Here is an 11,655-nt window from a genome sequence, read left to right on the forward strand (position 1 = left end):
ATATGTGTATATTTGTAGAGTTTCGAACAAGAATCCAAAAATAATACAAAATAAAAACAAGAAAAGTTTTTAAAAAAACAATTTCTTTATTTAATTATTTGTTTATTGTCGACGTTTCGGAACTAGGTACGTTCCATCTTCAGGACATCTGTCAAGAACATGATCTTGATGAGATTTTAGCAAACAATATGTTTAGGAAAAGAAAATAGATTTTTCTTAAATAATGAATTAAATTGTAAAAATATAATAATGTACAGAATATGATAATATGTTCAAAATAAAAATGATAAAAATAAATGAGTGGATTATCAGAACAGGATATTAAACATAATAGAAAATTTTTTTGAAAGTTATGGAAATTTTTTAAGAAAAGGTTAATGACAAAGTTGAATTAATTACCTGTATGTTTGAATATTTGTTAGCACTTTTTCACTAAACAAGCTTTTTTAACAAAATGATTTTGTGAGTTAATTTTCCGCCGAATAATTAGATTTTGTAAATCAAAATTACTAAAAAATTTGTCTTTTTTTAAAATTATTATTTGAAAACACAAATTATTGTTCTCTGATGTATATATATATATATATATATTACTGAAATATTATAACAAATAAAAGATCAACAACTTCATCACAAAAATCACAACGAATGTGCTATGCATTCAACATGGCGTTGGTAACTACGTGTGATAAAAAGAGAACGCGCTAAAGTGACAGGGGACATTCATCTTTAGGCACTGTCCCGTCTTGCGGATAAGCAAGTTGGTCCATGGGACCATCTCATGCTGTATGGGGTAATATAATATATTTATATAATCATGGTATAACAACAATATAATAATGTGCATAACAAGAAGACTAATGATTTTGACAGAAATGACTAAAAAAAAAAAACACTAAAATGACAAATGTCAATTCGAGAAAAGAAGATTTATGATTTTTGAAAAAAAATTTGACAGATCAAAAAATATAATTCAAAAACATATACATATATAAATATATCTAACATTTATATCCAAATTAGATGAAATGCTATATTCAAAATCACTTTTTATAGTTTTAAATCTAAATAAAAATCAATGTTTATAAATTCAAATAAATGTTGACATGAAAAAAAGTGAAATGTCATTTCATGTTCTGATCAATCTGTTCAGATTGATTCTGAGGTCAATTCTGTTCAGATCATAAATATATAGAATTAGAAATAATTTATGATATTGAATTTTGCTTAGTAATTATATATATCAAGTCATTATTTATAATTCCACATGATATATATTATTAATTATTAGAATGTATTATCGGCATAGAAACAAAAAAGTCATTAATAAAATAGGGTAAATTAAGACTTTTTTTAATTTTCTTAACGGGGATCGTAAATTTATTGCCTTTATTAGCATTTAAATCATATAAGCATATATCAAAATCTCTAGAATCGCATGGAATTATAAATAATAGCTTGTTATAAATAATAGTTATCTGTAATTACTGAACAAACAATTCTATTGAGATCATAAATATACTGAATTAGAGATAATTTATGATCTGAAACTATACATAAATTGTTTGGCAATCGATTGGTTATTAAAAAATCTTTGAGTAGTATTTTTTATGAGATTTGTCCTTCCATATTGTATTCTTGGGTAAAGCTGGTCATTTGCGCCCATGGTGGTTTCCAGCAACTTCTCTTCAGCCAATCTGTTAACCAGTTGCTGAAGAGTTTTAGGCGAGTTCTGGAGCTTCCCTTTTGAATACTTTTAAAATAGTTTTCAAAGGGAAAACAACTGAACCCGTCCAAACTACATTTGAAGGCCAAAACATCATTTGCAATATGTATTAGGTTATGGGTTTTGTACGTTAATCTGCCAGCTCCATATAGTTTGGGGTATTCATTTACAAATTTAATGAGAATATTTCCAGCTACATCATTTTTCTCAATACAGGTTTCAGGATTACAAGATCCTGATCCCCAAACTAATAAATGTTGACATGAAAAATAAGTTGAATAAAATTTATGTAGTTTGGCTTTCCTTCCAGTTCATGTAGTCTTTAAGCGCACTGGGTAATCTCGAAAATTCTGCTGAAATGTGAGCTTTAAATGTTAGTAAATACTTGCTCACTGTATCCCTGGTTTTGTCATCTAATTTGACGTCTCTCGTTCCTTTTACCCAGAGGCTTAAAAGTCTCTTGGTGACACATAGGCAGACAATATGCATATAGTCGAGTGCTATTTGAGATACCATTCCGATATTTAGTTCCTCCAAAACGGAGTCACCTGTGTGATGCCCTGGGTTTGTCCTCATGCGAAAAGAGTTATCTGTTCCAAGATCTGAAAATGTGTTATTTAAAATGACATGGGGTGAAAACTCTTCTCTTTGAATACATTTGGAGCAGCTTTCATAACCCGCGTGCCTAGTTGTCTTTGTAATGAACGCACGTGCAGGACTATTACAGATTATTTTTGATATATAAACATGACAATTTCTATTGAGACAAATTAAGCCATGTTGTTGTAACACTTTCATTTCTTCCACAAAAGGCTTAAGGAAAATGTTTGCATCGTCTGGTTTACCATTTCCATGATCCATCCCTACCAGGAATGGTTCAACCTTTTGTGGAATCTAACTTTGTTAATGGAATGTGGAATACGTTCTTCTACCCCAAAATGAATGTATGAACCACCCTTAATTAATTTTATACCATCGGTGGCATATTTTGGAGGGCCCAATAACGTGCGAGCATTGGCCGATAATTCATCTTTGTGCCCATGGCGTCTCTAAACATGTGGAAGCGGAATACAAAGCACTTCATCTTTGTCAATACTAGCAGAAGCGCTTTTATCTTGGGAGTCTCCACATGCAATGTGATGATAATTGCAATTATCCATGGATTGCACCTCTTCAACACTTTCACTAATGTAAAATCTGCTAGCACAGTTGGCGGTGCTACTGTTAGTGCTCGAATCATTATTCTCAGCTAAACGCCTTACCTGAGATTTGTAATTAAGTTTTTGTATTAATTGCGTCCTTTGAGATCTTGAAGAGTAGAAATGCTATATTGGCTAGCAATTTGCTACAGTCGAACTGACCGATTGACACAAATCCGTGATGACTTACATAACAAACTACTACACGACTCAACGTAGCACCAGATCAAAATCATAATTTACAGTATTTTATTTCACTTTGTAGTTTTTATATTAGGATCAGATCGACCATTTATGATCTAAAATTCGGTTTAATGCGACCAATTTTGATCTAAAATGCGGCTCGAAATGGACCAATTATGGTAAGGATCATTATGATTAATTAGATATAAGCGGACTGTAAATTATAAATATTCCATCACCATAAGATATGTGAACAAAACCACTATTTAGATTATGATATATATTGAACTTCACTCTACAAACTTCTTTCATTACATTTGCTAGTCCCCTTAATTATTATAAATTACAGGTATTTATACTCATAACATTGTATCGCCTACCCCAAAGGGTCCCCGGTTAAATAGAAAAGCCCAGGTCAAATCTTGACCAGGCTCTATGTATCTGTTTTGATACTAGTCGCGAACATTTAATTTCTATATCTAACTGACAGCAACTTCTGTAACCTCTTCAAACACCTATTTGAAGATTACGTTCAAAATTTCTCTTTTATTTCTTAAAACACTGAGTGTATCAATAAAAGCATCTGTAGCTTTTTTCAAATCGATTGCAGAGTTCTGCTTAAAGATACAGTAGTACCTGAAAAATAAAAAGTAAGTTACTGTGACTGCAGTGCATACATCAATGAATTTGTGACAATAATAAATTATACAACCACCTAATACATCACTTAAGCAGATGGAGGATATAATAAAGTCAGAACTGCGTAATGTTTGCAGCAAGCAATGTGCGTTATTGGCAATTTTATTGTCTTACCAAGCGGAAATCTTTTCCAGAGCGCTAAAAATTTTAATTAAGTTGTCTCCTTGAAACTTTTTACCGAGCGTGTTTTACAAATACCTTGCATGACAGCCCCAAGTTCTTACTTAAAAATTGCTTAGCAGATGCATTGGAAAATGCCACAACTTTTCTCAATATGCCAGATGGATTGTGGCAGGAAACTAGATTTTGCTAGTGCATTATTGAGAATATGATTGTTGCATGGGCAACGTTTAGTATGGATCGCAATTTTCATAAACTTCTTCACTGCACCTTTTGTGTTTGATGCCATGACCGAGCAGCTGTCAGTTCCAATACCCACACACCAAGATAAATCTAAATTGTATTTGGTACACAAGTTTTGAAGAATTTTTGCTAATATTTTACCTGTCAATCTAGGTTCTATGTCACCCTATGTCAAATTATTGTTTTCAGATTTAAAAGCATCAAATGTGTCGCAAAAAGTCACAAAATGTTGCTTAATCATACCATTATGAAAATGACGTAATGAGAGTCTCAGCTCAGAGTTTCGTCAAACAAAATTGAAAAATATCTGGCTTCCCCAGATTCGCACATTCGCACCCCAGATTCGCACATTCGTTAAGATAGTTTCCTGTATGACTTCTGCACACACATCAATTAGGGGGCGCCCAATCACGTGAGCCATTTTCAAGGTTTTTTGGACCCCCCTCGCCCTTGGTGTTACTTGTTGATATTTGAAATTACCCCTCCCCCCTAAATTGGTAGAGAAGTATAATGTTATGTTATTCTAAATCTAAGTACAATGATAAAAATATCTAGAAAGAAGAGTTGGTGATTATTTTCGATTGGCATAAAAATAATAACAAACAATAAAAATGTGAAAAACGATTTTATTAGCACACACACACACACATATATATATATATACATATATATACATATATATACATATATATATATATATATATATACATATATATATATATATATATATATATATATATATAACAAATGTGTTCTGAGTGGGAAGATAGATATTACTTTAGATATATGAACAAACAACACTCTTTTGTGGTGGGGCAGTATAATCAATGACTTGTAACGGATAACACATAATGCTAATTTAGGTTTTCATATTTTAGATTTTAAATTATAACACACCGATGATGAGACAAACCTAGTCTCGAAACGTTTGTAAAATTATCATTTAATAAATTAGTCTATTAATTGTAAAAGTAAAATTATTATTTACTATACATATTGTTGTGCCCCATCCAGCGACGGAGCCAACAAAATGTAGGTTCTTCCTGCTGCTAAGTATCAAACTGATACCAAACTGTGAAAGCGAATCAGTAAAACAGATGAAGACTTTTGATGTTTACGTTTATTTCATGATTCTTGTACACTTTACATATAACTTGAACACTAAACTTAAATATAATTCCATTGATCACTTAATATTACTCATAATAACTGAACTTTATTATAACTTGATCACGACTGAACTATATTGATCTTAACCCATACTGATCTTGACTCATACTGACTCATACTGACTGGTTATTGCATCATCCAGAACCTTAAATACTCCTTATCGGTATGACGCAATCTTTTTCTAGAATGTGGGTTCAAACTTGTTCGGATTCGTTATATGTGAGTTAGAAACTACGCTTGACTTAATAGTTAAGGCTCAGTTTGTGGTTTCAAAAGGAATTTTATCAACACTTGCAAGGCTACTGCAAGCTTACAATGTAACTATGAGCAACACTAACTGCGTCGTTCATATTTGACTGTTATATAGTAATTTAAAATATTATTTATAATTATTACAAAGCGGTGGATACCACTACAATATATAGGTGTATAAATATCAAACCGCCCTCTTTTAAGTTGAAAAAACGCGTTTATTGTAAGAAAATGGTACAATTTATTTCATTGAAAGTATTTACCATCGTTCGCCACACATTTTTGCCATCTTTCCGCCAAATTGTTTATGCCTTGCCAGTAGAAGCGTTTGTTTTTTGAAGCAAACCATTCACCGAGCCATTTGTGGAATGCATGAGTGGAAGCTGTCGAAGAGGAGTGTTTTCCACTTCTGATTGCTGTGTATGTGGGCCCTGAATATGAGACTGCTTTAGGACGGCCCATATCATTTTTTTATGATGCACCCAGCATATACGCTGGCCCAATTTATGCCTCGAACCAACGACCCAATCATGATCAGGCAATGAAATTTTGTAATCAACATGTATCAAGAGCGGGGCTTGCTTATTTGCCGCTGTCAAACCTATTGGCACCCGGGATTTATGCTCCTGCGACAAAAAGCACGCTTATTCTGGCCCGAGAATGGATGCAAGTGTCTCCAATGATCTCTTATTGTGGAGACACAAAAATGTTGATCGAGATAAGCCTTGTGGTCATCCTCCTCAGGACGACTCAATTTTACTGGCACAGTAGCTACATGCCTTTTACCTTCCAAGTAGGTGTGTAATTTTTCGGAAGTAACCGAAGGTGTGTGCCACTTTTTGATATTTAAGGCCTGACCGTGGGCCCTCGATTGCATAACTCGGATTGTAAATACACTTGTTATTGAACGATGTGCACTCTACGATGTCTGGCACAAGACTGATTCAAAAATATGTTAGTGTTGGATAACTAATGCAACTTCTGCAATATTTGGTAGAATTATAGTCATACCAACTATGAGTTTCAAAACAATTTGTGAAAAATGTATTATTTCTGTCAAGGATTGAAAACTAACACATATTACAAAAAATCTATGCAAAAAGTCGTTGTAATTGGCACTGTGTTTTTCATATCACTACATGTTAATTACGTACTGATATTAATTTTATTGTGTTCCAAATTATATTTTATAAAACTTTTATGCTTGATTGTGCACTTGATTGCCCCAAAAAGATTCAATTAAATAAAAATTATTAGTAAGTGAATATTGATTAAATATTAAAACCTGATAAATTATTTACCTTTGACGCTTTCTAGAAGTTGAAGTTTCGGAAGAGTTTTTCTCGTTATCTAAAATACTATGAATAATCTTAAAATGTTTTCGAATTGAGCTAGTCCTCTCCTCCACAGCACTTCAGTTGTTTCTTGCAAAAATTGCATTCAGCGATATCAACCGATGTTTTTTCGATACCACCAAACTGAACTTCGTTGATTCATGATTAATTTGTTGTTGGTATAAAAAGATAAATAAGTTTGACAAAATACACGAAATTATAAAATCGCAATTTTAGCAAATCATGTGAAATTGATAAATATAAAAAATAATGAAAACTAGTTGGTTTGGTATTTAGCCTTGAGGCAAGTTACATGAACTTCCCGATATATTTAAATAATCGACTTAATCAATAAAAAATAAATTAATTTATGAGTCATTAAAAGTATTCCGAGTGGATTTATTACACATAATTGAAAACGAACGAACACTTTGACTCGGAGTATTTTCTAAAAGCAAATTTTCAAAAATCAATAATTTTTATAATTGAACCAGTTTTCAGGACTTTAATGGTTTATTATGTTCAAGACCAAGTACTCTATCATTATACCAAGTAAATAATCTAATTTTAATTTTGACAAATGTCAAAAGAGCTACTCATTTTCTCAAACTTTGATGAATTTTTAAAATCAAACGATTTGTCGTAAGGCCGTAATATTTCAGTAAGTTCTATAAGACCATGGTATATATCGCTAAAAAAAATTCCATAAAAATCGGCTTAAATTTTTTTTTTCAACAGTCAATTACAGGAAAACGGCTCGGTAGATTTTCACCTAAAACTGATCAGTATCATTCCCAACTAATATCTTTCGAACAGTTTTTGATTTTTTAAAATCGGTTCGGTAGGATGAGCTTAAATGTGGACCAAAAGTTTAACACTTTTTTTTAAATTACAAAGAAACGGCTTGGCAGATCGTCGCACAAAACTGACAAACGATAGTCCTCACCGAAATACATCATATGGCTTTTAAATTTCTGAAATCGGTTCAGGCGCTTTTGAGAAAACGTCGATCAAAAGTCTAATTTTGACAAATGTCAAAAAAAACTATACCAATTTTTGCAAACTTTGACGAATTTTTAAAGCTAAACGAGTTGTCGTAGGGCCGTAATATTTTAGTATGACCTAGAAAACTATGGTATCTACCGTCAAAAAAAAATCATTAAAATCGTCAAAATTTTTTTTTTAAAAAACGTTATTACAAGAAAACGGCCCGGCCGATCTTTACCAAAAACTAATCAGCACGATTCCCAACCAATATCTATCGAATGGTTTTTGAATTTTCAGAATCGATTCAGAATTGCGGGCTAAAACGTGGACGAAAAATTTTTCACTTTTCTGCAATTTACAAAGAAACGGCACGGCCGATCGCCGCACAAAACTGAGAGACGATAGTCCTCATCGAGATACATCAAATGGCTTTTAAATTTTTGAAATCGGTCCAGCCGTTTTGGAGAAAACGTCGATTTACGGCAAAAAATCTGTTCACACACACACACACACACATACTTTTTAACTTCCCGTAGGGTAAGTTATAGTAATCGTCCAAAAATCGAAATCAAAAATTTTTACATTTCTCGACGTTTTGAAGGTTTCTGAACATTTTGGCATACCTCAGAAAAAATGGATGTGTGTGTGTGTGTGTGTGTGTGTGTGTCTGTGTGTGTGTGTGTGTGTGTGTGTTTTGTATGTCCGCGTTTTTTCGTCCACGTTTTCGGGCGCACGGATCAACCGATTTGAATGGTCTAAAAAACATTCGATTCCTATTGATAGGGAGATGTGCTGATTAGTTTTTGGCAAAGGCAGGTCCAGCCGTTATAGAGATATGGAGCAAAGAGTGCAAAAAATAGAAAGCGAGTTTTTGAGAGAACGGATCAACCGATTTGAATGGTTTAAAAAACATTCGATTCCTATTGATAGGGAGATGTGCTGATTAGTTTTTGGCAAAGGTAGGCCCAGAGGTTTCGGAGATACAGAGCTAAATTTAAAAAAAATGGCTGTTTTTGAGAGAACTAAGCGTCCGATTTAGATGATTGAAAGAACTTTCTGCTTTTTTCAACAAAATAATTGATTTTGGAAAAAAAAAATTTTTGTTTCTAATTTTTTTTTCAAAAAATTTTTTTTGTAATTTTGGATTAAAAATTCAAAAAATCACCCAAGCTAAGCACAGTCTAAGCGCCACTCTCGTACAAATGTTTACCCAATTGCGTTTAGACTGTTTGTGTACTGGAGCACTTTTCCAATTTTGTGAAAATTATTGAAAAATGTGAAAATGCCGCCAAGCTGAGCACAGTATAAGTGAAAATGTCGCACAGAATTATTTGCAAATGCGTTTAGACTGTGACTATGCGGGAGCACTTTTTCAATTTTGTGTAAATTTGGCAACTATTTTTTTTTTGGAATTTGATTCGAAATGAAATGACGATTGTTAATGTTCTGGAGATATTAAATTGATTTATTTATAATTAACTTTCCATAGGGTAAGTAATCGCAAAAAAATCGAAAATGAAAATTTTTATATATCTTCACGTTTCAGAGGTTTCTGAATATGTTGGCATACCTTGGAGAAAATTGATGTATGTGTGTGTGTGTGTGTGTGTGTGCGTGCATGTGTGTGTGTTCGGATACAAATTTTCGTCGACGATTTTGGGAACACGGATGAAGCAATTTGAATAATTAAAAAAACATTCGATTCGTATTGATAAGGAGACGTGCTGATTAGTTTTTGTCAAAGGCAGGTCTAGCCGTTCCGAAGATATGGGGCAAAAAGGGCCAAAAACGGTAACTCAGTTTTTAAGAGAACGGAGCGTCCGATTTGTATAGTTCAAAAAACATTTTACTTGTATTAACAAGATGAAGATTTGATCAAATTTTCATGAAGATAGGTCTAGCGGTTTCGGAGATCTAGTAAAAAAAACTAAAAAAAATAACATTTGGCGGTCAACAATAATCATTAGACATTAGACATATGCATATCAAATTATCAGATATTTTATTGAGATTTTAACAATAAGTATAAGTTTTGTTTACATTCCTATGGGTTCCGTACCAATGTTTTTCCGTTAGACAGCGACGCAGCGCTTACGCGCTTTATATTTTGTCTTTATGCAGTTAAAGCAGTACGATTGCTTTGAAATAAAGTTCAGATCTTCCAAAATATGTCAAAATGAAGATAACATTTTTTCCAAAAAAAAATTTTTATAAAAAAAAATTGTTTAAAAATTTTTTTTAAAAAAAATTTTTTTTTTCAAAAAAAAGTAATTTTTCGTCCAATTTAAAATTTCTAAAAAATCTTATTTTTTCGAAGTATAATTTTTTCAAAAATGTTAATCGTTTTTAAAAAAATAATAATTTTTGGCACGGGAAGTTCCAGCAATTTGCCTTAAGGCACGATGCCTTAATAGCCTTAAGACAGAATTCCACTTACAGCTAGTTCCAAATTTGATCTCATTCGATTCAGAATGGCTTGAAACGTCGAGAAAACATAAAATTAGCGATTCGGATTTTTTGATGAAAACATAAACTTCTCCTTCGGGAAGTTAATAAATTGTGAAAGCATAACATCTAAGCCTGTAAAAAGTATATTTCTCTAGGCAACGTAATCCTGCGGTATATTACGATAGTCAATGTGCAAAAAACACAACGTGCAATGTGCAATAGATAAGAATATGCCTTTATAACTCAATTTCGAGCGTCCGCGATGAACTTCGGCTAGTTTCGTATAGATTGTTCGACCTTACGCTAGGTCAATGAGGGTGTGAATAATAAAGCAATTGCGCTTGTTTATTGAAGTTATATTACTAATACAACAGCTCAAAAAGTTGCGCGATTTTAATTCCATTTTAATTGAAAAAAATCACTATTTCATTTAATTATTTGATTTAAAAAAATGCAAGCTTTATTTTGCTTCAAGGTACTTAGGTAATTAGGTAATATTTTATTAACTTTGATCTTCTTGGACTTTTTCATTTTTATTGTTACGCCTAAGATCCATCCCTCCCATTCTCCAAATCACGAAAATAGTTTATAACCTTTTCGAGGGCTTGATTAAATGTTTGCTCTTTAATTGGGTTCAACCGCGGATTTTTAATTGATTCAATTGTCATTATACCTGTAACAAAACGTATAACCATAAATAATAAAATCATACGTGTGTACTGTGTGAATAATACATACCGTTTAAACACTTCGCAAATTCAGTGTCTTTCAGTATTAATTTATTTATTTGATGTAGACCTAGATGCTGTGAAATGTTTCAAAACTTTTTTATAAGAAATCTTTCTAACACTTTTTTAACAGAAATATGCATTGCTGCTTCCTTGTCTAACAGCTAAAAAATTTATGGATCTGAAAGAACATTTTCCGTGAGATAATGTCATTTTTTTTACTCACCACGTATTTGTTTAAAGACTCATACTTTTTGTTTTTCATTAAATGATTGAAAGTCTTCCAAATGTTTGAATCGTATAACTAGACCGTGTTCTTAATCAGATGTGATGACAATGGGGTAAGTTCCCATATTAGCCACTAATCCTTGTAATTTTATTATCTCCCCTTGCATTGTTCCATTGTTCTCCAACAAAAGATTTTAAAGCATTTAAGGTCCGGGCGTGTTTCCATACAGAATTGGCCCCACCCTGGTATTTAAAATATTTTGATGTCATTTTATAGGTATTTTGGAGACTAGCTGTAAGTGGAATTCTGTCTTAAGGCAATTAAGGCATCGTGCCTT

At 32.4% G+C, this 11,655-nt stretch overlaps 1 protein-coding gene across 1 annotated transcript; it reads right to left on the reverse strand.

Moving 5' to 3' along the window:
• Window positions 1-2,011: 2,011 nt before the first annotated feature.
• Window positions 2,012-2,587, reverse strand: LOC113367747. The gene has a single exon (XM_026609330.1). The coding sequence runs from the start codon at window positions 2,585-2,587 to the stop codon at window positions 2,012-2,014; it is 576 nt and encodes a 191-aa protein (XP_026465115.1).
• Window positions 2,588-11,655: the final 9,068 nt, after the last annotated feature.

The sequence above is a fragment of the Ctenocephalides felis genome, unplaced genomic scaffold (genome assembly GCF_003426905.1).
Source record: "Ctenocephalides felis isolate EL2017-DRISC unplaced genomic scaffold, ASM342690v1 CF-g0.4_SCAFFOLD_00729, whole genome shotgun sequence".
NCBI classification, from domain to species: domain Eukaryota; kingdom Metazoa; phylum Arthropoda; class Insecta; order Siphonaptera; family Pulicidae; genus Ctenocephalides; species Ctenocephalides felis.

What these genes read in the sequence shown, in the direction of transcription:
- LOC113367747 (XM_026609330.1), bottom strand. Translation starts at nt 2,587, where the DNA reads ATGGATCATGGAAATGGTAAACCAGACGATGCAAACATTTTCCTTAAG.